The sequence below is a fragment of the Strix uralensis genome, chromosome 4 (assembly GCF_047716275.1).
Source record: "Strix uralensis isolate ZFMK-TIS-50842 chromosome 4, bStrUra1, whole genome shotgun sequence".
In the NCBI taxonomy this organism is placed as follows: domain Eukaryota; kingdom Metazoa; phylum Chordata; class Aves; order Strigiformes; family Strigidae; genus Strix; species Strix uralensis.
Window position 1 is genome coordinate 85,185,657 of NC_133975.1, and position 26,874 is coordinate 85,212,530.

The window sequence follows — 26,874 nt, forward strand, 5'->3', positions numbered from 1 at the left end:
CCGCCGCCCGCCCGCCGCTCGCCGCCGCCGGGGCCGGGGGCGGAGGCGCCGCCGGAGCCGCCCGCAGGTAGGAGCCGCCCCCGCTGGGAGCGCCAAACCCTCCGGCCCCTCCTGTCGCGCTGTCGCCGCCCTGTCGCACCGCCCTGCGACTCGTCGATCCCCCCCTTCCCCCCCCCCGCGCAGTCGCTTCCCTGCCCGGCCGCGGTCCGGGGCTCCGGGCCCCGTGGCGGCGTGCGGGGGGACTGCGGGCGGCGGGCGCTGCCCCCTCCCCGAGGGCATCCCGCTCTCCCCGGGAGGAGCCGAGACCCCAGCGCCGCCCGATCCGCGGCAGGTAGGCACCGCGCTCGGCCCGGGGCCCGGCGGACCGAGCTCTGGGGGAGATGCCCCAGGCGGTCCTGCCGGCATCCTCCTGCCCCTCCGTGGTACCCTGGGGGGGCTGAGGGGTGCGATGGTGACAGAACTCGGTAGGGCCCTCTGCCAGACCGCTGCCGGCACCTCTGGGCACAGGGGCTGTGGGGTGGGACAGGTCCTGCCTTCCCCAGATGCTCTCAGGGTGCCTGGCATGCGGGTCCGGCTACATCCCCGGGAGGGCAAGAGCTTTCCAGAAAGGGCCCGCATTCGGCTCTGCTGGGGACCCTCAGGGAAGGAAGGGCAAGGTTCTGCCTCTGAGCCGAGCTGGGTGCTGATGTCCCGGGATGCTGACGGGGTCACTCGCGATCTCAGCCTTGGCTTTTTCTTACAGCAGCAGGCTTGTGCCAGACCTTTGGTTCAGAGCGCTCAGGCTGTAAAGGTTGGAGAAATTCTGAGCTAATCTTCCCTTCTGCTTTTTCATCTTCTCTTTTTAAACAAAGCTTCTCGGAAAAGTGACCTTAAGGACAATCTTCGGGTTGACCCAGCGCTGAGGGATCTGGTGGAGTTGAGAACGGTCAGGGTGAAGTTCATGGTTGGACTGGAGGATCTTCAAGGTCTTTCCCAACCGAGATGATTCTGGGATTCTGTGAATGTTCACACAGTCCTTACGCCATAACAATGTACACATGTATGCTTAATTATGAATAGCAACTCAATATGGAGGAGGGAAGCGTGTGAAAGGTATATCGCAGCACACTGACTGCCTCTTGTGTCTTGCTCAAATGGATAAAACTGCCTAAAAGAAGGGGACTTGATTCTTGGTGACTTTCTGCCTTTGGGTAGCAGGGTAAAGAATGGGGACTCATATTTGCTTGACAAACATCTGGCTCCTGTTTTCACTGTTGTACTGTTAAAAGTCAAATTATTTTCTTGTGCTGCTCCTCATGCCCAGCCATCAGCATTTTCTGAGCCAGGGCGGTGGAAGTCAGTGCAGTTGTTTCATTTCCCTTTTTAAGATTCCTTGTGCTGCAGTGTTTGCTTTTCAGATGCAGAGCAGGGATGTGTGCTTGTATGAACACCAACATTTTCGATTGTTTTTTCTTGGAAGAAACGCCATGTCCACGATTTCCTCTCCTCCCCCAGCCATTTCTGGGCAGCCTGGGATCACAAGGTTGCGGTTTGGCCCAACAGAGACCCTTTAAGGTCCCAATCCTGCAGTCCAAGCTGAAACAATGAGCTCTGCAGGATAAGTGGGAGCGAAGAGGCAGAGAAGGGTATGTGGGAAATGAGAGAGATGATCTTAAGCAGTATATTGGGAGGAATAAACTGTGAGGGGGGAAGGCTGGCAGCTGAGGAGGCTGCTGCTGTGGTAGAAGGCTTGGACCAGGACTCTGAATGCACACTCCTCTGTGCCACCGATTTCCCGTGTGACCTCTCAGAGATCAGCTTACTGGCCCCGTTGTCTAAAATGGGAATAATGATATTTTTTGCTGTCTTGAGAAGACTTGCAAAGGTCTCTAGGTGCCTCGGTCCCCTCACCTTGGGTCCCCGCAGGTTGCAGAAGCAGTCACCTGAAAGTGGGATGAGAGGGGTGAAAGGGAAGCAAAGTGCCTTGGGAACAGGTGAAGAGAGAAGGGTGGAGTGAACAGTGGGAGGGCAGAAAGGACAAGAAGACTGATGAAGCTTCAAAAGCTATGAAAGCAGCTGTTAAAACAGCTATACCTTGCATGGTGTTTAACGCAAATTTTTAATGCTGAGGTTGCCTCTGGATGGTTGTGCCTGCAAGGGAGAGGTGCTTACTAGAGCAGCAGTCTCTCTGTCAGGTTGCTGTTTGCTCAGTGGAGAAGTGTTTGCCTTTGGCAGGCGTGCAGACCTGGCTCTCTCAGGGAGGGCTGGTCCCATGTGTGGGGCAGGAGGGAAGCCCCCTCTCCACCCTGCCTGCTACACAGAAAAGCAGAGGCCTCCTCCCCAGCACCCGGGAGCTGGTGAGCTGTGCTCCCCTGTGGAACAGGGGGCATGTTCTGCAAGTCTGGTGGGAGGGGAGGTTGGGGTGCTGCCTGGTGCTGGTAGGAGAATGTGAGAAACAGCAGGAAGGGAGAAAAAGCCCGGGGGACTTGCAATGGGGGGCAGGTGCTCAGCATCCTCCGCTCGATTTTCTGAGCTGGGGCAGATCCAGGTAGTTGGGGAGTGAACTTCTGCCCTCCTGGTCTGATTTCCTGCTCCCCATGAGGAATCGCTGTGTGGCTACCTGAGCCAGGAGAGCCAGTGGCCTGTCAGCTTTGGCACCACAGGACTGCAGGAGTGGATTTTGCCTGGTCAAGCCACTGGAGATGGCCACAGCTTTGCCAGGGAGAGCTTCCCCAGTGTGGTCTTGGCCCAGCTGAATGCTCTTAGAGGGTGGTTTAATGTGGTCTCTTGCACCACAGAAAAGTCTGTCTTTGAAAATACTTCAAAAAGGAGCAAAAGTTTTAAGCCCTCCAGATGTGATGGAGAGGCTGCTCACAGCAGGCTCGCAGGCTTTAACAGGAGGAGGCTGTTCCCTGGTTCCGTCTGTCCGTTGTGTTGGTTTGCATGAAGTGAAATGCTGTGTGGTACCTTCCTCCTGTGGCTCACCTGAGCACCCTGCAAATAGCAATTTATGGTTGCAGCAGCCTGGGGGACTGGTAAATAAACAAGTAAGTTCCTCCAGAAGATGGAACGCTGGCAAGGCAGTGATGAACACCACAGAAATGCCTGTGTACAGTTGCTTACCTTGTAATTGTCTCAGGAAAAATGATTTCCACAGGTCTAAACAAAGCTAAAAGACTGACATGATAGTTTGTACCCTTGACAATCTCCATGCCAGAGAGGGCTACCTTAGAGCAATGACAAAAGCCAAGTCATGAGTACTGAATGTCCATTCCTTGTAGCCTGTCATCTGGCCCATCATCTCATTGCTGCTTCTCTGGGGCTTTGGTGGTTAATAAGAGGGGAAAAGGACCTCAGTTTGCCACATGAGTAGTGGAGGTGGCCTAAGTCCTCAGGCTGAAGAGGTTGGTGAGGCAAAAATGTCCCGAGAAAGCTCAGTGTGCTATACCACACTCCCTAAAAGCTCACGGGCCTTGCGTGTTTTCCCCATGGCTGACAGACTGCTCGGTATTTATGCTTCTGGTGGTGGTGCCCACTGGTGTAACCGAAGGAAATGCTGCTTTGGGGCAGCGCACATCTCTTCAAAACTGTAGAGCTGCGAAGTGCAGTGAGAAAAGGAGCTTGTGCTTCCAAATAGTGAATAAAAGAGGGGTAGAAGGGACAAGAGAGGTGAAAGACGAGGTGAATGGGTGGGGAAAGCCCTGCTTACACTGCGTGGGAAGCTCTGTAGCTTGAGTGTAGGTTTTGTGTTTGTTGGGAAAAAAACTGCGGCAGGGTAGCAAAGGGAGGGAAACCTGGAACTGTTCTGGCCTTCCAGAACAGGCACTCTGCCATCCATAACCAACAGAAGGAGACAATATAACCAGGAATAACTGCTCTGCAAAGTCTGCTCCTTTGGGCTTAATCTGTTTCCTTACCTTCAAAGCTATCTGTAAGTCAACGTGACATATCTGCCTCTTTCTTTGCCAGGTTTCACCTCCCTTGCCTGTTCTTTGCCACTCCCAACACTTACATTGTTTTCCCGATAAAGGGACAAACCTTTCGGGCAGGCTTCCTACCCCCTTCTGTTGTAATGTTTTTCTTGGCTTTGCTGCTTACGCACATTGGAAATGCTTGAAGGCATTCGTGGTTTTGGAACTGAGGAGCAAATAAAACAGCTCCGCAGACCTCTATCAGTCTATTAATACACTGTCACTATACCTTACGGGAGGAGAAACACCCACTATGCTCGTTGCTGGTTCAGGCCATGGTCATTAGGTTGGGGTGGTTAAGGTGGAGGATGATCACCGGACAGGCTGTCTGCACAGTGCCTCAGACTTTCTGGGCTTTGCCAGAACATCAGCCTGCGTCTGTGTATTGCTTGCAGAGCAAGGAGATGGTTTCCGAGACTCTTTCCTCACAGCATAGCTGAAGCAGGGAGAGCTTTGCTGTCTTTTATTTTATTAGGAGAAAAACAGCCCTCGTAATTCTCCAGCAACTCTTCGCTTTTGGGGTTTGGCTGGGACTTGGGGGTAAGTGCCATTCTCACAAGCATCCCAGACCAAAGGGTTGGCTGATTGTGGAAGGGGAAAATACGCCCTTGTGGCAATGGGATGGGACTCTGGGGCTGGGTCTGTGTTGAGACTCTCTGCTAGAGATGTCCCTTGCATCTCAGGAGAGGTCTGGCTGAAGTGGCCTCAGTCTTGAGCTCCTCTGCTCTTGGAGAGATGGTAACCCATCTGTTCTGGGGTGTGGGCAGTCCAATGCTCTCGCTGGGGGCTGGTTGCTGCCTGGCTCGCGCAGCTCCTGAGGTTGCGAGGAGCCAGGAGGGCTGAATCTTGCAATGGGTGCTCCCAAGCAGAATGGGGTCCTCGGGGCAAACAAACACATAGCACCTGCTAAATGCTCACTGTGAGGGTCGCTCTAAGCCCTGGCTGCTCCCAGCTGGTTTCACTGCCTGCTGACCCAGCTCTTTCTCTCTGAACTGGATGTGTACCTTCTGCCTGACCCCGCTCCTGCCTCTGCCTGATCCCCCTCTGCCTACTGCAGGCTGAGGGCCATGACTGCCCAAGCCCTGCTTGGAGTACGAGTGGGACCTCGTGGAAGTCACTGCGGGCCAATGTAGGTGCACAGGTCAGAGCACAGCTGGTGCAGGGTCTGGAGCACAGGTCTGATGGGGAGCGGCTGAGGGAACTGGGGGGGTTTAGTCTGGAGAAGAGGAGGCTGAGGGGAGACCTCATTGCCCTCTACAACTCCCTGAAAGGAGGGTGCAGAGAGGGGGGATGAGTCTCTTGACCCAAGGAACAAGCGCCAGGACAAGAGGGAATGGCCTCAAGCTGCGCCAGGGCAGGGTCAGACTGACTCTTAGGAAGTATTTCTTTGCAGAAGGGGCTGTTGGGCGTTGGAATGGGCTGCCCAGGGCAGCGGGGGAGTCCCCATCCCTGAAGGGGTTGAAGAGTCAGGTTGACCCAGCGCTGAGGGATCTGGTGGAGTTGGGAACAGTCAGTGTGAGGTTCATGGTTGGACTGGAGGAGCTTCAAGGGCTTTTCCAACCGAGATGATTCTGTGATTCTGTGCTGTCAAAGCCCGCAGAATACCTCTTTGGTCCTAATGTGTCAAATTACATTATTTTTTCTTTTATAAGATCCAGGAACCTGGTCTTGAAGCAGGACGCGCCTCGTTTGTACAACGCCAAATGTGAGGAAGGCAGACACAGCCCAGAAGCTTTGACAGTCGACGTCTCTGGCCGTAACACAGCAGCTCAACACTGGTTCCTAAATGGCCTGTAAGTACTCATGTGCAATTGAGGGTGAAGGCTGTGCAGCAGCAGGAAGCAGCATACCAAGGGCACCCTTTGAAAGACAGTAGGGTGCAGAGGGGTGATGCTGGCCTCGGGACCCAGTGGTGCTGCAGGAGTATCTCTGGGTAGGACATGCTGTCGGTTGCATGATCTTCTTCCCAAGGCACTCAGAAAAGACTGAATACATATATATTTTTTTCCATATATATATTCATATATATATATATATATATGTATTTTTGCAGAACTGATAACAAATTAACTTTACACAATCCCAGGAGACAGCTTCCTGGGGAAACTTGGAGGGATGGTGTGGACAAGCAGATACTAATACTAATTTCTGCCCCTGTTTTTTGGTGACTAGAAGGTTTCATTCCTTTGGTGTGCTTCACCCATCTCTGTTAGGTTTGTGCTGGCCAGAGCATTTCGTTAGCATGCTGAATGCATTTACAGGCTGAAAGGAGACAAGAAACATGTACAGATGTTTCTGTGGATGAAAGCATTGACTCTCAACATCATTGTAGGGTTACCGAAGCATCTCCCGCTTCCCCCACGTGCAACCTGGAGATGTCTTTACCTTTTCGCATTCCTCTCTTATATAAATAAATGAAAATGGTGTTTCTGCACACCCTTGAGATGGTAGGTAGGTACCTGGAGCAAGAAGAGCATCATAGCCTGTTGAGGAAGGGGATGGCTTCTTTTCCTGTTACCCCACTATTTTGTTATGTATTTACAAATCTCTGGCGTGCCTTATCTCTCTGATTGTGCACTCAGGCTGGGAACCTTGAGATAAGCCTGAAAACACTCTGCTTTTTATGTTGGCCTTTGTGACTTGCAGGTGGCAGGTTGTGTAATGTGCTGGTTTGTATCAGCTCAGTTACAGTGATTAGGTATCAAGTGACTGTGGTTAGTTTTTCTTTTAAAAGTGACTGAGAGTTATAGTGGGCTCCCCTAAAAGACAAATTGTGGTTTTTTCTCCTTTGATTGTTGCTGACTGGCAGCAATTCTTTATGACTTGCCATATGTTTTGAACTGTGTCCTCCTTCTCCCAGTGCTTCTGGCTCTGTACTTATTCTCCGACGTGACTCGATGGCCTGGTGCTGTGAAACGCAGGAGCGTTGCTCTGGCTTATTATGCGGCTTATGTATGGGCCCTTGAAATGCATCTGCATGCTCCAGTCTTAAAAAAGATGTACAACTCTGTTAACATGCTAATATTTTCCTTTCTTGCATTCATGTTATCTGGCAAAAGCAACTTCAGGAAGAGCCTGTAACTTTGTTTGGCAGATGAAATTAAGATGGCCACATTAAATGAACCTTGAGCAAGCAGCAGTATATATTACAGCAGTCTGCTGGAATTGAAGTGTGTACATTAGAGGAATGGGAGCTTAATTGGTTGAGAGGGTAGAGTGGGGCAATCGTAATAAAAGCAGAGCAAACAGCTGACAGTCTTAGTAGATTAGACATAAAAATGGGAATGGAGATAAGGGAGTAACCCACACCCTGTGGCAGTGCTACTGTGAAACCCTTTGCAGTTCTGAACCCTGAGCCGTGGTAGCTGGCGGCAGGAGCACACCTTGATGGGGTTTTATGGTGCTGGTGTGAGACCGTGAGTCAAGGGAGTGGAAAACCACAGCGTGTGGTTTTGGGAAGGTGGGCTGACTCCAGCTGGGGTCAGCTGCAAAGCTGAAAACATGTTGTTACTAGCCTTGTGAATCCATTGCAGCGTGAGGGCTTTCTGTCGCTGAAGGCCTTCCTGTGCAAGCCTTAAAAATGGAAGGCAACCAGGTGTGTGCAATTATCAGCTGCCTCATGGATGCAGTGTGTTTATTTGGGAAAATAAGGGCCAGCGGAGATGGCTGCTGTCACCAGGTGGAGTCGACTGCTTGAGTTTGGCATCACTGGTCACGGCAGTGGTACAGAACAGAGCTGTGGAGAGGAAGGTTGGCTTTATGTCATCCCTGTGGAGCAATTAGCTGTCAAAGAAATCATTTCTACATTTTCCACAGAGAATTTAGGTTATTGTTCCTATCACTCTTGCCATTTTATTTTGGGTAAGTCATTTGGGTTCCTTGTTCTCTTGTTCTGGCTGCTGCTGAAGTCTTAGGGTTCACAGAAGTTTCCCAGCTTGAAGGCACAAGCACTGGGGCCATCCCTGAAGAGGACAGGCTAACCTAAAGGTAGCTGCTGAGAGGGATATCTGCTGAACACTACAGCAAAGCTAGGCAGCCTCGCACATGCTTGGGGTTTCTCCTTTGGGAGGAAGTGAGGTTACATGTAATTTTGTTCCTGGCACCCAAATAACACAGCAGGGAGTAAATGAGGAATGTGCAGGAGCTGAGTCCTGGTTTTAAACCATCCTCTGCACACATGGGGATGCTGAAACATCTTCAAGCACGTGTGGGATGTGCCAATGGACAGCATTAAAAGGTGTTGCCATGTGGGGACTTTGGGGAAAGGGACCCTTCTTTCCTGCTTTTGGTATTTCATGTGTCAGACACAGGCAGCTCACTCCTCCTGTGTGGGCTGGCAGGGGCCACCAACACTGCTGGTCCAGCCATTGCCCCCTGCTCTCATTCCAAGGGTGTGCTAGAGAGTACTTGCTCCTGCTGTCCCACACCCATGCCTCGGTGTGGAGCCTGTCAGAGGAAGGTGCACAGTGGCAACATCCTTTCCTGGTCAATTCTTGCTGCCTGCCCTGAGAGGCAAGCTGACACAGAGCTTCGCACCCTGTGAGGCTGGCCAGTCTGATGTGGGGTGCTTACAGAATCACAGAATCATCTCGGTTGGAAAAGCCCTTGAAGCTCCTCCAGTCCAACCATGAACCTCACACTGACCGTTCCCAACTCCACCAGATCCCTCAGCGCTGGGTCAACTCGACTCTTCAACCCTTCCAGGGATGGGGACTCCCCCGCTGCCCTGGGCAGCCCATTCCAACGCCCAACAACCCCTTCTGCAAAGAAATACTCCCTAAGAGCCAGTCTGACCCTGCCCTGGCGCAGCTTGAGGCCATTCCCTCTTGTCCTGGCGCTTGTTCCTTGGGTCAAGAGACTCATCCCCCCTCTCTGCACCCTCCTTTCAGGGAGTTGTAGAGGGCGATGAGGTCTCCCCTCAGCCTCCTCTTCTCCAGACTAAACTCCCCCAGTTTCCTCAGCCGCTCCCCATCAGACCTGTGCTCCAGACCCTGCACCAGCTCCGTTGCCCTTCTCTGGACACGCTCGAGTCATTCAATGGCCTTTTTGGAGTGAGGGGCCCAAAACTGAACACAGTCATTGAGGGGCAGCCTCACCAGTGCCGAGTCCAGGGGTAAGATCCCTTCCCTGTCCCTGCTGGCCACCCTATTGCTAATACAAGCCAGGATGCCATTGGCCTTCTTGGCCACCTGGGCACACTGCTGGCTCCTGTTCAGCCAGCTGTCAATCAACACCCCCAGGTCCCTCTCTGACTGGCAGCTTTACTTTCCAAAAGGTCCAGCCCTGGCTGCACTGAGCTCTGGTGAAGACCTGACCCCGTGCAGGTCGTTGTTGTACTCTGTGGGAGCATTGTCCTTCCTCCTCATTGTGAACCCAACCAGCCATGATGAGAGGTGTGCGGGAGCTATGTTCTCTAGGTGTTTCTTTTTATCCAGCTGAAATGAGCATGTTCCTCTGAACAATGGGCCTATCTTCCCATTGGGACACTGTACTCTAGCTGGTTGTTCATTTAATGTGCAGTGATTTTGGATGTCGTTTTCTGTTAGTGGTGGATAGAAGGGGACTCTGGCACAGTAAATATTAAACACAGGGCTGTTTTCCAAGGGAGCGAATCTGTAGCCATGTCACGCTGACTTTGATGAGGCTGGGCACCAGTCCTGCCCCGGCTCTGTTGCAGAGCTCAGCACAGAGTTATGGTTATCCTGACAGCATTTTCATATTTCCCCACCTCATCTGGGCCGGGAGTCCCCGTCCCTGTGTGCTGCCTCGCTGCTCTGCCTGGGGGAGAAGCCCAGTGCCACCTCCCTCTCTGCATGACAGACGATGCTGACACAGCTTGTGAAGGCTGCTCTTTCTTGGCTGGGCGACATGCCAGAAGGTGGAGGAGCTGTGGCAACCCCATTAATGAAGACAAGTGTTATGGCTAGTATTGCTTTTATTGTGTAAATGAATTCTTTATACCTTTCCAAAGGGGAAGGGTAAATAATAAGATCTGCCATCCCCTGACCTGAAAGAATTGTTACCTTGGCTTAGTCCAGCCACCACCAGAGAAAAGAGGAGAGTCGAGCACTGTGCAACTACCTTGCAGAGGACAGGAGGTGACATTACCTGCCTGCTTCCCTTCAACCAGGGCAGGAGTGGGTACCTCAGCTACAGCAGTGATCACTTGGGCACTGTGCTGCCAGGGCCTGGCAGGGACAGGCAGCTGCCACCTGGAAGCGGTCCCTGACATTGTTGGTATGGGTCTGCCAGCACCGGAGCCACGGCCAGCACCGGCTAAGGGATGCTGCTGCGTGTTGGTGAGCTGCAGGAGGAAAAGGCAAGGGCAGGGCTTCACAGAACAGTTGCAACCACTACAGCAGGGGCTGTGCGGGGAGCAGAGCCGTCAAACGCTTGGTGTCTCCTGTGCAGGAGGAATAGAGATGAGATGGGTGGGGAAATCTAGTCCACCCTCATTGACGATTTCTTCTGAAATACACCATGCTAAAGATCTGTATATGTGCTGGAGCTGACTGCCTTTTAAATTGACATACTTAATACGTAGATTGCTTCATGCTCCCTGTCTGTAGTTCTCTCTGCTCCCAGGTCAGGGAAGAGACCTTATCTGATTGCTTTTCTGTCTTTTAAGGTTTGCAGTTCAGCCTCGCTCAAGGCTGTCTGTACAGACAGCACCAAAGCAGAGCCTCGTGGTTTTGTGCAAGTGTGGCGTGGCTCAGGGTACCGCCAGGGTGTTGTTTTGTACCCCTGCCAGGCGACGTGCAGGGAAGACAGGACAGCTGACCTGCAGAGGCACGTATGAGGCTGCTATGCCTTCTTGCAGGGTCTGGGGAGCCTCACCTCAATTCCTTCAGCCTCTGCCACAGGGTGGGAGTCAGTGGCTGGGGCCTCAAGCAGTGTCTGGCCAGTGTTGCCTTCGGACCCCTCTTGTGGGACGGGTGAGCTGGGGGCTGGCTGTGACACAGTGAGGGTGCTTGCTCTGCTCTGTGGATCCTTACAGAAGAGGGAGAGCAGGGCAGCAGCCCAGAGAGACCATGGCTCCTGTGCTGCAGATGTAGGAAGGTCAGGGGAGCTGAGAGGAGGAGGATGACAACGTGAGTGCTTTCTTCTCTGGAGCAAAGGGAAGAGTCATTGCTTTAAGGATATATGACTGAGCTGCAAATGCCAGCAGGCTCTAGTGAAAGGCCATCACAACCGAGCTGCCCTGTCCCGTGGGAACCTCCGTGACCCCAGGAAATGCTGCCCTGCAGCAGGCTGGAGGAGGCAGGAGGAGGAGGAGGCAGAGAGCAGGGGTGCAGGTGCCGCTGCCCTGGTGAAAGTAAGGCAGGTGCTGGAGCTGTGAGCCTCGTGTTGTTTGCACTCTGGGGCTCTCAGCTGCGCTGGCGCCTGGAGGAACATTTCTGGAGGAGGACAGAGCATGAGGAAATATTTGATCTGTTGTCAACGGACTCACGGGGAGACATAGGACTATCTCCAGAGCCCAGCAACACGGCAGCGTTTCTGAACTGTGTGTGTTACAGGAACAGCCCCAACATCTCAGATGCTCATCCAGCATGATCTTGCCTGGAGGACAAATGCTTCCTTAGGAGGTGGTGCACGCAGCATCCTTACACCCCGTGCAGGATCTCACAGTGCCTACACGTCAAGAGCTGATCCCGTTTGTAATGCCTCATCCTGACAGTACTCTGGGTGTGGGCACTTGAGCTGGGCTCTGCTCTGGGTGCGGCCGAATGCTATTTTTAGCTGATTGCTGCGGCCAGGATGGGAGATGGTTGTGTGCTTTGTGGAGAGGAGGAGACAGCCTGTGCATCCTTCTCCCTTAGTGCTGCGGGCTTTGCTGAGGCAGCATGTGTGGAATTGGTAATGATCCTGGGAAGGAGGCTGCCTTGCTTTGTGCCTATGGGCAGGAGCAGGGAATTAGGGCTGCAGGTCTTGCGGTGTCACCTTGTGCAAAACGCTTGAGAAAAATACTTTGAAAACTGCTCAAATTCTGTAGGTATGTCTGAAGAGTCTCCCCCTCTACAACTCCAGGCTCTTTGTGCCTTGTTTTTTATTCACATTGCGGATGATGCTGCCTCTGTGCAGCAGCTTAACCCCTTATGCCAGTGATGACAGTATGAAAGGTTTGCAGCGCCTGCTGCCTGGCCATTAGGAGCTTGATCCTGGGATGCTTCAGCACCTCTGTGTGAATGCTCTTCATGCTTTCAAAAGAGGGGGGCCGAGGCAGGTGGGTACCTCTGCCCTCTTTCTTTTGTTTTTACTTTGTTCTTTGTTTCTAGCAGGTATGGATGGGAAGAAATGCAGCGTGTGGATGTTTTTACCTCTTGTGTTTACCCTGTTTACATCAGCTGGATTATGGATAGTGTAAGTTATCTCTTGCTGGTTACTCGGGAGGGCAGGTTAGGCTGGGGAAGTTGGAAGTACCGCTGTGGTGTGGGCTGCATCTTAGTCCAGAGAGTCTTTTGGAGATGCTCTGTCCTTGAGTTACCGTGGGGCTGGGAAGGCACATGGTAGGGGCAGGGGCCAGTCCGTGCCAGTTCATGACTTGGAGGATCACATTTTTATCCCTGAGTTTATGCGCTCCCCAGGCCGAGTTTCTGACCTTGCCTTCTTCCTGGTACGTGTTACTGGGAGCTGCCTGAAAAGAGACAGACAAAAATGCAAAAATTCCCTTTCGTTACATTTTCTTCGAGTGACTCAGCAGAGCTCTTGGAGAAGCACTTAGGCCCTGTTTTGGGGTGCAGACTCAAAATCTGCAGCATCCAGCACCACACTGACAACCTGCCAGTGGTTTAATGCTGACACCTCACTTTCTCACTAAATTCTTACCAAAACGTACATGGGACATGCATTTCCCTGAGCTGGGCTTTCTCCAAGCATGCAGGCAGATGACTGCAGCATGAATTTTTGAGCAATAAATGTGTGATCAGCAGCTATGCTCAGCCTGAGAAGCAGTTATATTGTAGGATATGGCTTTGGCCATGGTCTGTGGATGTTGTTTCTCAGCAGCAGAGGCAGCTTAAGTCCTTTGTCTGACCCCTATTGCTTGTGGTTCTTCTTGTCCTATCCACTCTGTTTGTATTAGAACAGCTTTTGCAAAGGTGGGACCATGGTAAACCAGATGAATCAAATTATTCAGATTAAAAATTAAAACGTTGCCCCAATTGGTTATTTTTAAGGCAGCTCAATTCACTGACCCTGTCTGTCTACCTGACCATGCCACACAAAGGAAGGCAAATAGTTAGGCCGGGAAGTGAGAAAAACTGCCTGCTTGAGCAGAGAGAAACACAGGTTGCCTCCAGCAGATCCTGCCAGCGACCTTTGAGACACTTAATGCGTTGTTTGAGTGATACTTGGAATTGAAGCCAGGATGAGGTTTTACACCATTTTCATGTTTGTTTGGTTTTTTTTGACAGGTACTTTATAGCAGTGGAAGATAACAAAATTCTCCCACTAAATGTGCCAGATAGGTAAGAGCTGGTTGCGGGCTTTACGTTCAATCACTTGTTTCTTTAAAATAATAAAACGGTGAAAGCTAAATGGGAAAGAAACTCTTGAATCTTTATTCCTATGCATTTATGTCTCTTAGGACACCTGGTTCCAAAAGACCACCTTATATAAGGTAAGTGAATGCTTTTCTTCCAACTACTGTTCTGATTAATGGTTGTTATTTATGTGTCTTTGCCACCTCAGAGTTACAATGATACACTTTATATTTTCCAAGTATTGCAGGTGATGCACCTCCTGCAAGCTGCGTGTTTAGCCAAGTCATGAACATGGCGGCATTTCTAGGTAGGAAACGTGAGGGGAATGTTTCTTTCTCTCTCATAATTTGTTTTAAGAAGTCACTGAAGCGTAAGTAATACCCCATACGTGTTGTTCTTGAATCTGATGGTGTGAAATCATTTAAACTGTGATTGCTGCTGATTAAGACAGTATTATTTTGTCTTCATTTGTAGAAAGATGGAATGAAGCTGGATGCATTTGAACTTTATTGGTTTCTGATTTATTCTCATGTTTTTAATTGTCTCATCTTAGCCTTGAATCTGTGTGACTCTTTTTCAATGTATGGTGGGATATATGCTGTAAATGTGAGATAATTGCATGGGAATATTGGCAAATGCAGCAACTGATTATGCAAAATATCATCTGTGCTGAAGTCCCCCTACCCCACCTTTTCCTAAACTCCATTACTAAACCTGTGGAAGTTTACTGGCATTTTGTCCAACTGTGGGCTGAGCGGGTTCATGGTGTGCTGGATGAAGAACTGGCTGAAGAAGGGCAGGGTTCAAAGGGTTGTAGTGAATGGGGCTACATCTGGCTGGTGAGCAGTCACCAGCGGTGTTCCTCAGGGTTCAATTCTAGGGCCAGTGCTGTTCAATATATTTATCAACAGTCTGGATGCAGGAGTTGAATGCACCATTAGCAAGTTTGCTGATCATACCGAACTGGGAGGTGCTGTTGATGCTTTTGAGGGATGAGAGGCCTTGCAGCGGGATCTAGATTGATTTGGAGCATTGGGCAGTCATGAAATTTAACAAGCGCAAGTGCCGGATTCTGCACCTGGGATGGGGTAACGCTGGGCACAAGTATAAACTGGGAGAGGAGTGGCTGGAGGGCAGCCCTGCAGAAGGGCTCTGGGGGTGCTGGTTGGCAGCAGCTCAATAGCAGTCAGCAGTGTGTGCCCCGGCGGCCAGGAGGGCAAAGCACCTCCTGGGGTGCATCCAGCACAGCAGAACAGCCGGGCAAGAGAGGCGTTCAGCGCTGGTGCGGCCTCACCCTGAATACTGTGTGCAGTTCTGGGCCCCATAATTTAAGAAGGATGTGAAGGTCCTTGAATGTGTCCAGAGGACAGCAAAGCTGGTGAAAGGGCTGGAAGGCGTGTCCTGTGGGGAGTGGCTGAGGACTTTTGGTTTGTGTAGTTCGGAAAAAAGGAGGCCAAGGGGCGATCTCATGGCTCTCTACAGCTTCCTGAGGAGGAGAGGTGGAGAGGGAGGTGCTGAGCTCTTCACCCTGGTATCCAGGGATAGGACGTGTGGGAATGGTTCAAAGCTGCTCCAAGCGAGGTTTAGACTGGACATTAGGAAGCATTTCTTTACCAAGAGGGTGGTCAAACACTGAGACAGGCTTCCGAGAGAGGTGGTTGATGCCCCAAGCCTGTCAGTGTTCAAGAGGCATTTGGACAATGCCATTAACAATATGCTTTAACTTTTGGTCAGCCCTGAAGTGGTCAGACAGTTGGACTAGAGGATTGTTGTAGGTCCCTTCCAAATGAAATGATCCTATCCTATCCTATCCTACCCTATCCTATCCTATCCTATCCTATCCTATCCTATCCTATCCTATCCTATCCTATCCTATCCTATCCTATCCTATCCTATCCTATCCTATCCTATCCTATCCTATCTTAGCCTAGCCTAGCCTATCCTGCCCTGCCCTAGCCTAGCCTGCCCTGCCCTGCCCTGCCCTGCCCTACCCTACCCTACCCTACCCTACCCTACCCTACCCTACCCTACCCTACCCTACCCTACCCTACCCTATCCTATCCTATCCTATCCTATCCTATCCTATCCTATCCTATCCTATCCTATCCTATCCTATCCTATCTCTGTTTTGTGGATAAAGCCAAGCTTTCCTCTGCTGTATTGGGTGTTTCTGAGAACTGCTTTTAGCTCGTACCTCTGGCCACCTTAGTTGTGCCAAAGCTTTTGCTATAGTGGAAGAAAACTACAACAACCTGCTAGAAACATAGGCATTACCAAATGCTGAAAATTACATTGTTTTGCATGTAATGCTGAAAGGTGACCTTTTAATTCCCTTTTGTCATTCCCATCAGTGTTTTAGGAAAAGATCACATAATTGCAGGGTCCTGTCCCGTAGAAATAGAAATGAAAAAGTTCCTTCATGTGAGCTCAAGTAGTCACAGGGTGGCTGTCCCAAACAATTACCTGGGGATGGAAAACAGAAATTTTGTTTTTTGGGGGAACAAAATTCTCTTTTCTTCAAGGATTTGGAGTGGATTGATTCACTAAAGCAAATTGTGAGAGAGTAAATTCAAACATATTTTGCAGTTTGGATAAAAGTGGATATTTTTCACTTACAATGCCCTTATTTTTCTAAACAATGTTTTTGGTATTATACCAGGCATTTTGTGGAAAATATAGATCTGATTTGCTAATGCAGATCCATATGACCTGCATGCTATCAGTTTGGGCATAAGCATAAGAAGGTGTTCAGCAGCAACCAGCAAATTTCCCTGTTCAACTAAATTGCTTTTTAGTGGTCTGGTTTGAACCCCACCTTGAAGGCCAATTGATTGCCTGGCTTTCCGTGTTGTTCCATGCAGCATTCCCTAGGGAGGGCAAGAATATACGATGTGCATATCTCCTGTGGTTATGTTATATCATATGATATATATATATATATATATATCATGTATCATATAGCATAGCGCTTGGGATGATTGTAAGCTTGGAAGGACTGCTCTTCCAGTCTTTGCAGAAAATAGTGCAATATTTTGGCTCATGTTTGTGGCACCAGCAACTTGTTCCAGAGGAGGAGAAGAGGCAGCAGGCATTATGGTAAAAGCTGCAGAAATATTTTTGTGCTGTTCATACATTTTCTAACACAGGTAGGGTTTGACATACCTCCTCCAAGAGAGCTCAGTGCTCGTGAGTGGAGTGAAACTTGCTGCAAGCCCAGCTGCCACGATGTGAACGCATGGTGTGTATGTGATAGACTGTGTGCTGGGAGCTTCATGGGCAAATAGGAAGGTGCTCTTCTTTCCCACCAAAAATTTGCAACCCAGCTCCTAGACAAGGCATCATGAGAAGAGGGAGTGTGGGAGCTCAGTGTAACTGGATTAAAGAAAAATGCTTCCTGTGCTTACTCTTGTCGATGACTAAGTGGGAGGGAGCCATGCAGAAGTTCTAAGCTAGCCAGCCTGCAGTGAGCTCTCCCCTCTGGGTGGAAAGGGGGTGAGGGGTCCCTGAGCCCCTAGCCAGGTGGTTGCTGCAGCATGTTCTACCTAATGATGCACCTTGCATTCTGTTTTCTTCTCAGCGCTTGTTGTGGCTGTCCTGCGCTTCATTCAGCTGAAGCCCAAGGTGCTAAACCCTTGGCTGAATGTCAGCGGCCTGGTGGCATTATGCTTGGCCTCTTTTGGGATGACCCTACTTGGCAACTTTCAGGTACTGGACTCCAGGCTTGGACCACCGTGTCTCTGCTGTCAGGTTCCTGCTTTTCTAGCAGATCTGCTTAGGTCTTTGAACCACCTGTGATGTGAGCTCAGGAGATAACGCGTCTGGCTGTGCCCCAGCCCTCCTTGTACCTGCTCTGCCACCTCTATCTGCTGCTGCCGTGGTTCCAGTGACATGCTGAGATGAAGGGCCTCAATCATTTTTTGCATATTCCTAGCAGGATTTGCACCTGCGTGCTTACACTTGACCTGCCGAGAGACAGAGCCAGGAACCTACTGATTCTCTTGAGCCTCGGGGGTTGGCACAGATGGTCCTGGGTAAAAGGATTGAGCTGGAAGTTCATGTACACATCTGTGTGAACAGATTTAGCAGACAATTCAGTGTCCTTCGTTTAAAACATATGTTGTTCAGATCTACCTCCTGCTTGTCCTCCGACTGGGCCCAAGAGGGATGCAGCAGAGGAGTGCCACGACTTCTCCTGATGGGACGGGTGCCTGGATGAGGTGCCTCCGATTCTCCATCTGTTCTGCAACATTATACAAACAAGAAACTTTTTTCAGTGTCACAACATTGCTCTGTAGGGTTGGGTGTCCACTGTGATCACGAGTGTGTCTGTTAGGCCTGCAGTGAAAATCAAGGCATTAGAGTCAGTGGCACTTGGGTTTTCCCATCCCTTTGCAGTCTCTGATGCTCTGTCTCTCACTGGGGTGCAAGTGATGACCCCCTATAATGGCAGGAACTGAGAAGGTCAGTGTAGGCTGGCTTCTTTCTTGGCTTTGTAGGCAAGGAGCTGCTTTTCCAATATAGACAAGGTACTTGTTTTGTAAAGGGTGAGCGCCTGTTTGGGTTGTGGAGCAATTGCAGGAACTTTGTGTCCTTTACAGTTGGGGGGTTTTGTTGTTTTTTGTTTGTTTTTTTTGTTTGGAGGTTTTTGGTTTTTTTTTTGAATGAGGTATGAGGTAATTTGACTGTTTTGGACCTGGTCTTCTAACTCCAAGCAAAACACTTTTTTTTGAGTCTTGTTGTTTCATGAGAGCTTCCCAGCTAGGAAATATGAGGCTTTTGTAACAGCCTCGTCTAGGTGTGAGTATTGCTAGTACAGGGCAGGCACTAGGAAGTAGTTTCAACCTCTCCTTCCTTTGCTCCTCAAAGCAAATGCTTGTTATTTAGAAGTGGATACTTTGAATCATGCCTAGTTATAAATTCTGAGCCAATTATCCACTCCTTGTTAGTTACCTGTATCCTCGCCTAGATCTTTTGCCAAACCATGAAAGCATGGGGTAGTGAGACCATGCTTTTCCCTGCCTGCCTGCTAAACTGAATGTGGCATTAAATAGTATTTCTGGAAAATTACAGATTAGCTGTATTAGAGGGACATTATGGCTGTGAGTCCCTTGCAGTGCAGGCTACCTTGAGAAAGGCAACTCAATCCCGTTTTTGCCTGTACTATGATTTGGACCTACCCTTGAAAAAAACCCTCAAGGTAGGGAGTGGAGAGGGGAGAGATCAATGGAGACACAGTAACTAGACTGTTACCTTGTAGATTGCATCTTGTTTGATGGGAATTGGTTAAATCACTGAACAGGAATCGGAGCTGCAGGGAGGAGTTACAGACTGCTGGTTTCTTTTCTAGAAAAGCCTGGGAGGCAGAGGGAAAAGGGAAATTGTTTGACTTAAGTCTTGTCCATGCTGGGCTTTCTGGATGGATTTGCAGCCTCAAGGTTTCTTTGCAGATTCTTGCTCATTGAACCTGGCTACCCTTTTGCCTTGCAGGATTGCACAGTCCCTGAGCCCCGTGAGACAGGGCAGCCCAGGGAGCAGAGAAGCACTTGCACTCCAGAGAGGGGTCCGTATTGCCTCAGACCTCGAGGATGGGCAGAAGAGGGAACAGGCAGTCAAGCTTTTTGGTGGGAGAAACTTGCCAAACCAGGAGCATGTGTCTGTCTTTTGGCTTGCGCTAGCTCAGCGGAGGTGTCAGGGCTCTGGCAGCACTGCTCCATGAAGCTGGCACTGAAGGTTGCACAGCTTGCTTCCATTGGAGGGAGCCGTACCCAGCGGGTTGTCCTTGCCGGCCCTGGCCATCACATCGAGCCAGGAAAGGATTGATTTCTGAGCTCTGCGTTGGTGTGTCTTGTGAGGGAGGACAGTCCCCAAGCACCTGCATTTTCCACTGTGCTTGGGCTTTGGGCACAAGATCTGCTTGTCTGTGACAGCTGTCACTCACCTTGGTTATGTTACACCTTACACCTCTGCCAGAAGAAATGGTACAGCATTTCTGTCTCACACCCCAGTGATTCCCACTCTCTTCTATCCCACCCCAGCAGCAATCCAAGGTATAGCAGATAATTCCTGTTGCATCCAAACAATCACTGTTTTGTTTGTTCCTAGCTTTCCAGTGATGAAGAGATCCACAATGTGGGCACGTCGCTGACCTTTGGGTTTGGGACCTTGGCGTGCTGGATCCAGTCTGCCCTCACTCTCAAGATCAACCTGAAGAATGAGGGACGGAAAGTTGGGATTCCACGAGTCACCCTGTCAGCCAGCATCACCCTCTGCGTGGTGCTCTGTATCCTTTTGTCCTGCTCCCTGGGAAGCCAGGTATCATCCATGCCTGACACTCTCTGCAGCAGGGAACGCTGTCCTAGGATCTCAAAGCATTTAGAAATACAACTCAGCTTGTCTTCATGGCATGATCGTATGATTGGCTCGTTTTGTGATCTGCCAGGATGCACTGCTTCACAGATGGGCTCACCTACTTCATAAATGTTTCTAAAACTTCTCAGTGGTATTCAAAGTGGTTGCAATATTGAATAGTATCTGTGTGGTTTAATGACACCACTGGTTACCTACACAGTAGCATTTAAGATTATGCAAAATATTGAGATGAAAGTCCTCAGGAGAACAAAGGAACAAAGGAAGAAATCGGGTTTCTGAAGTTGAGGAGATTTCGATGTGTTTGTTGAAATGCTCCAGGGTGCTACATCCAGCTCTGCCTTTTAAGACAGTTATTACAGTCAAGAGCTGATGGGTCATGTGAACTTCGAGTAAGACTAGGTACTTTACAAATGGGATTTGGGCTGTGGGATCTGTGGTCACTCAGACTGGATGTCCATGTGCCTTTCTCTCCACCTCATGCCTGTCAGCCCCACTCCAGCCCTTCTGTTCACACCAGCGCTCTTGGTATTTAGGGTGGATCCATTCACTGCATGGCTGCATCAATGTTAGTGCTGGGGTAAGCAAGAGAGCAGGAATAATTGGCGAGGAATAAACTAATCCCCCTCTTCGGAGGGGGACTAAACAATTCTTTAGTCATTTGGCTGGTTTTGAACATTTCAGCCAGTGTCCAGTGGAATAACAGATTGGAGATGTATTGTCAGTCCCCTCTTAAGCTTCCCTGGAAAAATTTGTAGCTGAGCACAACGCTTTGGTGTACACAGTCCGGGAGTTTGCCCGGTTCTTGTGCTCCCCGCCTTGCCTTGCCACCAGCTCGTAGCTCCCGCAAGGTGTCTGGGGCAGGGCTGCCTGCGAGGAGCTGGGCCCGCTGGGCTCCTGCTGTGCTGCCACCTTTGGAGGTTTCTGCCCATCTGGAAGCAGGAGCAGCCAGGTAAGCCAGGGTGTAGCTGCTCCTGTAGTGACACGCTGGGTGCTCCCAGCCCAGTCTGCCCCAGCCTGCTGCTTGGCGCTGCTTGGGCCCTCTGTGAAGGGGAGCAGGCTGAGGCAGAAGTCCCATTCCCCTCCACCACCCCCCTCCCCAGCTTTGCAAAGGTTTGGGGCTGGCACCCCATCCCATGCAGCTTATGCATAACCCTTGCACTACAGGGAAAGTAGAAGATCCTTAAAGCCAGACACAGAATGCTGTTTGCTGAGTGAAGCTGTGGTTGCTTACACTAAGCCCAAGATGAAGTGTTTCTGATTACCTGCTTTGGGTAGTTAAAGCATGGGAGAGGCTGCTTGTTTGTTTGTTTTACCTGTGAAGATCTGTGATCCTGCATTCCTGGAGTGCAGAAGACATCCTGAAAGACAGGAGAGCCAGTAGGTTTAGAGGTGTACACTGGGCTAGGGCAGGTCCCCAGCTCAGGAGGGTGCCCTCTGCTTTAGGGGAGCTGAGAATGGCTTTTATGGAGTACCCCAGCACAACCTGAGGCACAGCAGTGAGACCCCAACGCCAGGCAATATGCAGTCCAAGCACGTGGGTACATGAGCCTGGAGGACAGTTTCCTGGCTCTGACAACATTCTTTTTCCTTTCAGTATAACATGCCGTACTGCATAGCCTGATGTTTCCAGATTTCACAGAAAGCAATGATTTTGCAGGTGATCTAAAGAGAATGAAAGATTGCACAGTGTAGGTTGAAAGGTGTTCCCATTGCCCGTGGTGCAGAGATCTGATCCAGTTCCTGCTGGGAGGCTCCTGGCAGGTAGGGGCCCACAGCCAGATCCCCAGCTTGCAGGCTCTGTCACTGCCTAGTCGGATGTTCAAGCAAGTTGTGGACTTCTCCGCACCTAAATCTTTCCCTCTCTACGTGTTTATCAGCCTGACTTGGGGTCAGGAAGCCCTGGTCTGTACAGGAGACCTGCTGTGCTCCGTGGACATCACTGGATACCTTACATCTCTGGCACTGGCACCACGTTCACGCTTTCCTGATGATGGCTGGCTGAGTTGACTGTCATCCGGGTGACTTTGATTGTTAGGATTTTATTGTCTTCCCTGTTGGCTTTCTCTCGTCCTGGTCGGTGTCTCTGCTCCCACTAGATCTCCTTGACTTTCCTCTTCCAGATTTCATCCTCATGGCACAGGGCATTCACATGCATGCTTCCAGAATCCAGTGGGGCCTGGTCATGTGCTTCCTGTGCTACTTTGGCACCTTTGCAGTGGAGTTCAGGCACTACAGATTTGAGATCGTTTGCTCTGAGTACCAAGAAAATTTTCTGAGCTTTTCCGAAAGCTTATCGGAAGCCTCTGAGTACCAGACAGATCAGGTGTAGCTTGTCCTCTGGCGGGGGCGGGGGGGGGAGGGACGGGTAGGAAGGGGACAGGTGTGGTCTCATGGGTTAAACATGACCTCATTTACACTTTTTTGATGAGTTTGTTTTCATGTGCAATCATGACCGTATTGCCAAAGGGCTCTGCGGGTGGCTGTCTCATTAAGAGCCAAACAAAAATAGCTGTCTGCTGGAAGAGGAGTGGATTGTTCTCAGCAGCAGCATGAGAGCACAAGCTGTTTAGCTTGTGCTACCAGTGACTCTTTCTGAGTGGCTCTGTCACACTCCTGTTGTTCAAAACATTCAACAGCCAGTCCTCGCCATGCCCCTTCGACACAGGCACTCCTCAGCCTGTTCTGCAGAGGAGGAGATGAAGAAATCAGAATTCTTTGGGCACCAAGAGTCTTCAGGAGGTTCCCGTGTCACCAGACTGCATCTTCTGTGTGTTACTTGTGTTGTTTTCTTTGCTGCCAACTGGTGTACCTTGGTAGGGTGAGAAAGAGCGTCTCTTTCTTCTGGACTTGGAATCGAGCCGTGGAAGGCTCCAACTGACTGGGTTTTATGGCAAGCAGGCAAGCATTTCTTCCAGCCTGGAAAGCAGCTGACGATAAAGCTGGGTTTGGGAGAAACTGCTGTGATCAGGAAGGGAGACTTTGCTGATGCTGCCTTGTGTCTGGGCAGGCTGTCCCCAGGTCAGAGGAGATGGCACAGTGGGGTGCTTGCTCAGCTTCGTGTTTCAGACTCAGTGGTAGGGACTGGTGGAAGCGAGGTGCTGCATGAGGATGGGAATGCCTGTGTGCTCTGAAGATGACCCAGGAAAGGCTGCTCTTCGTATGTGTGTAGTGCTTCCACCACATTATTGTGTGTAATATTTCAGAAGCTTTTTTTTGTTCACTGAGGGGGAAGACATTGTGTTAGAGACATTGGGCTTGCCTGCCATGAGAACAGAACTGATGCAGGTGGTTCTGGGCATAGGGTTTGGTTTTGTTCCTTGGGCACTTAGAAGTCAAACTTTAGACACTCTGACACTAGGCCTGAGCTCCAGACCCCTCAGTGTGGCTTGTTGTCCTGTCTGTTACAGGTTTAAGCGGCCTTCCAAGGTGCGGGGAGGCAGTTCAGCCCCAGAGGTTGGGTGATGTGGCCTGAGGGCTGGAGGTGCAGGAAGGAAATAGCAAAACCAGAAGGGCTTGTCCTCCCTGATGGGAGGTTTTCAAACAGGTCTGTTTTCAGAGAAAAAGCAGGAGCTCAAACCCCGTTTGAAAATGATTTTGGGAAGGCTGATGTATTGGCTGGGCAGTTGTCTCACGGACATGGCTCCTGTTGTCCTCCATGGGTCAGGCTCAGCTTAGATTTGCACCTTGTCTGAGCTGCAGGAAAATAAACAGAAATGAAAATGGTGGCAAAAGGCACGGTGAAGGGGAACTTGTATTGTGCTGTGGCATTTCTGACAGTGAGGGAAAAGGCATGAGGGTATGGTATTCAGTCTTCTGTAAAGGTCAGAGGCCTCTCCTGAAAGAAGAAAAAGTTGAGAAAAACTTCTGTCAAAACTAGTGTAAGTTGAAAGCTTTCAGCCAGCCCTTTATCTTCTTTGGGCCAGTATTTGTTCTCAGGCAGCTGCTACAAATCCAGAGCATCTCCAGCCAACGGAGGGTTGTCGCTGAACTGCTGAAGGCCTCCTTTGTAGCTGTGACATTAGCGGGAAGCTTCCCCAGAGGGCTGTGCTGCAGGTGGCCCAAAGGCACCGCAGCGTAAGGCTCAGGGCTCCCCAGCAGCCCCTCTGGGGAGCTCCTGGGCAAGGGCAGGAGGGGACAGCCGGGAGAAGATGCAGGTGGGGATCCTCTTACACGGGCACGCACGCTCAGTACATATGGAGCACAAAACAGCAACTTGTTTTAAGGGTGTTTTACTGTAAATAGTCCAATGTGACTTTTTAAAAATCAGTTAATACTTTCAGTTTATCATTTTATAGTTTGTAATTTTGCGAAAGGAAAAAAAAAGATGTTTGTGATTTTTTTTTTTCTTTCTCTCCTTTTCCTATATGCAATCCAAACTGAACTTCAGGTTTTGGTGATAACTTTGTACATTTCTTAGAGTATTTCTAACAACACATTTCAGTACAACTAAATGACATCTGATAAACACTGAAACACGACCACTAAATAAAGTGCTTTTATGGAGAAAGTGAGTTTTATTTTTGTCCCCTACCCCATGCATAGCTTTCTGATAGCAAAGGCAAAACAAAAGGTGAGTATTTACAGTGTCATGATTAAAATTAACACTTAAGGAAGCCAGGGACTATTCAGCCATGCAGATACACTTATTCTAACAGTGCAGGTTCTTTCTAGGATCAGACTCATTACGCAGCTCAGAAAGGCACCCAGACTAGCTGCCTCACAGCCTTACCTGCTACCATCAAAGTTTTAGAAGGGCAATGCTGGCATGATGTGGTGTGCTCTCAAAATGCCCGTCTCTTCCTTCTTCTCTACACAGCAGCCTCCCTCATCAGGGACAGCTGTAGATCAGAGCTCAGGAAGGCAACACGCGCGTTAGTATTCTACGTTGGCTGGCTGTGAGGGCAAGCTCAAGCGCAGCCACGCAGGAATGCTTAAGGAGCAAGTGACACTCATGCACGAAGGCAGGGAACTGGGGTGTCAAACTGCCTCTGCCTCCACTATTACTAGGTATAACCTAGCTGTGGCTCTCCCTCCTGCACCCATACTGAAATCATAAGACGGTCAGGGAGGTAATACAGCTTCCTTGGCAGGACAGGGTTGTCTGCCTTAAAGAAAGGACCAGGGAGGGCGAAAGCAGGAAAATAAAGTGTGCACGGGTTCAAAAAAAAGACTTTTGCCTTTAGGTGCTGGGATCACTGGTGATAGACAGGAAAGCTAAATAGTGGGATGGAGTGAACACATGAAAGCAAAGTTGTGTTTTTATTTACTACATTAGGAAAAGTTCCATGACCATCTGATAGAAATTGGCACAATTTAGGTAGGGTGGGTGAAAAGATCAGGGTTTTAATTCTCCTTAAATGCAGCAGGATGTGTCCCTCGGGAGCAGTTGTTTGTCAGCTGACCAGTGCTACGAACGTGTGACAGGGTGACTGATGTTGGCTACCAAGAAGGAGCTCCACGGGTTAGTGCTAAGGGAGATACTTCAGAAATGCGGTCAAGCTGACTTTGGTGATCAGTCAGTTGGATCCCATAGCCCAGCACCACGATGCAGCAGTGAGGTGGGTCTAGAATTTAATTTTTAAAGCTATATTTATATATATTCTACTTCATTGTGGTAGGCTGGCTGTGTAGCTCTAAGCAGCTTCCATCTGCAAGTTGTACTGTTTGGTACCTACACCTGCAGTGGATACAGCCAAGATTTAAGTTGTTCCTGGTCTAAAGAGCTTGCCTGCAGCAAGGGCTGGCTTTTTCTGTGGCAGTCCAAACCTACTGTATTATAGCCCCCATTCAGCACTTTCCTGAGGGCATCCTAACCCCTCTAACTTCAAAAGTTTTGACTTAGCCAGCAACCCTGTCTGCAGAAAGAAGCTCCTATCCCCTAATGGTCCCTGGAGGTCCCTCTGGGACAGGGGGACATCATACACCTTGTTTGCAGACTGTTTCTAAAAATGACGGAGCTGGTGGTGGGGCGTCTCAGCCCCAGATTTCAATGGGTGTCTCTGAAGGAAGTATCCCCTGAGCTCATTGCTAGCCGGGAAAGGAGAGGAACAGCAGGGCTTACGGGTGCTGTTCCTCACGCTGTTCCCAGCTCCAGCTGGCTGCTGCGGGCCTCTGTCCTACTGCACGAGGGACCCCACACCACACGCTCCATCCATACCTGCCTGCACTAGTCACGGGTCCAAGACATGATGCGGGTTTGGTTTTCAATTCTGATTATGGACAAAGTTACCTAATGTTACACAAGGACAATTCAGATGAAGCAGTGTCTTTCGTGCATGCACCACTTTCCCTAAGTGGAGGAAGGCAGGAAAAGTTCGGTGAAAGATGAGATGAGGCTGTAATATGATTTCTCATCATCTGTCAGTCCTGCATTGCCCGGTCTGATCACCACAGCCACGTGAGTATCTGCTTCCTCGGCCGCGTTGGCTTCTGAAACAGGCAGGGAGAATGGAGATGAGATGTGATTACTGACCTCCCCACATGAGGGTCTTCTTGGCTTGAAGGTGCCCCAAAACACTGAAGTGCTTTTAAACGTTGAGACTGAGAGAGCAGTGCAGGGCTCTAGAGAGGGACCAGCTCCTGTCACAAAGAAGCTGGGCTGTGGTTGGACTGTGGCATTAGCGAGTCCAACACCCCCTGCCAGGAGTCCCTTCTCACCAGCTTCCTTCGCTCCCCAAGCACAGCAGGAGGCTACAGGAAGACAACACAGGGAAAACTGCAAGTTCCCACCAGCTCTGCTGCCAGGGCTGGGGAGGAGGTAAGGCCTAACTCCTGGGGACTGAGCTGGCTTAGATTGAGATCACAACCCAGTGTCATTTCTGCCAGAAAGATGTTCCCAGCAATGGCAGGCAATTAAATTAGCTTCCTGAGCCTGGCTTTCCAGGGGTCAAGTCCTGGCGACCAGGAGCAATGTTTTCCTGCTGCTGAACACAACCTAAGAGCAAGTGGCACAAAGAACCAGCCACCGCATGTGCACAGCGGACATTGTCTGTTCCCCTGAGCACGGGTCACGAAAACCACTGACCCTGTTTGTAAATGGGGCACGCCAACCGCTTCAGCAAACACTCCACTCT

At 50.2% G+C, this 26,874-nt stretch overlaps 2 protein-coding genes across 5 annotated transcripts in view; one reads left to right on the forward strand and one right to left on the reverse strand.

The window, feature by feature from the left end:
- Positions 1-24,308, forward strand: TMEM150C (transmembrane protein 150C). 4 transcript variants are annotated; one of them, XM_074867592.1, is made up of 10 exons: positions 858-925; positions 1,495-1,625; positions 5,603-5,743; positions 12,227-12,311; positions 13,364-13,417; positions 13,537-13,569; positions 13,672-13,739; positions 17,010-17,137; positions 19,535-19,712; positions 21,922-24,308. In XM_074867592.1, exons 3-10 carry the CDS (start codon positions 5,737-5,739, stop codon positions 22,128-22,130), a joined length of 762 nt encoding a protein of 253 aa, XP_074723693.1. In that variant the 5' UTR covers positions 858-925; positions 1,495-1,625; positions 5,603-5,736; the 3' UTR covers positions 22,131-24,308. The 4 variants fall into 4 exon arrangements, with proteins under 4 accessions (XP_074723694.1, XP_074723692.1, XP_074723695.1 ...); XM_074867593.1 differs by lacking the exons at positions 858-925; positions 1,495-1,625 and adding an exon at positions 1-67; XM_074867591.1 differs by lacking the exons at positions 858-925; positions 1,495-1,625 and adding an exon at positions 139-331.
- Positions 24,293-26,874, reverse strand: part of ENOPH1 (enolase-phosphatase 1) — an 11,383-nt gene continuing 8,801 nt past the window's right edge. The window contains exon 6 of the mRNA XM_074867590.1: positions 24,293-26,230. Coding sequence (XP_074723691.1) covers positions 26,091-26,230 — 140 coding nt within the window. The 3' untranslated portion in view covers positions 24,293-26,090. The remainder of the gene's footprint in view (positions 26,231-26,874) is intronic.

Coding starts and splice junctions, on each gene's coding strand:
- TMEM150C (XM_074867593.1), top strand. Junction 13,570..13,671: donor AAAAGACCACCTTATATAAG/GTAAGTGAATGC, acceptor ATATTTTCCAAG/TATTGCAGGTGATGCACCTC. Junction 19,713..21,921: donor CACCCTCTGCGTGGTGCTCT/GTATCCTTTTGT, acceptor TTCCTCTTCCAG/ATTTCATCCTCATGGCACAG.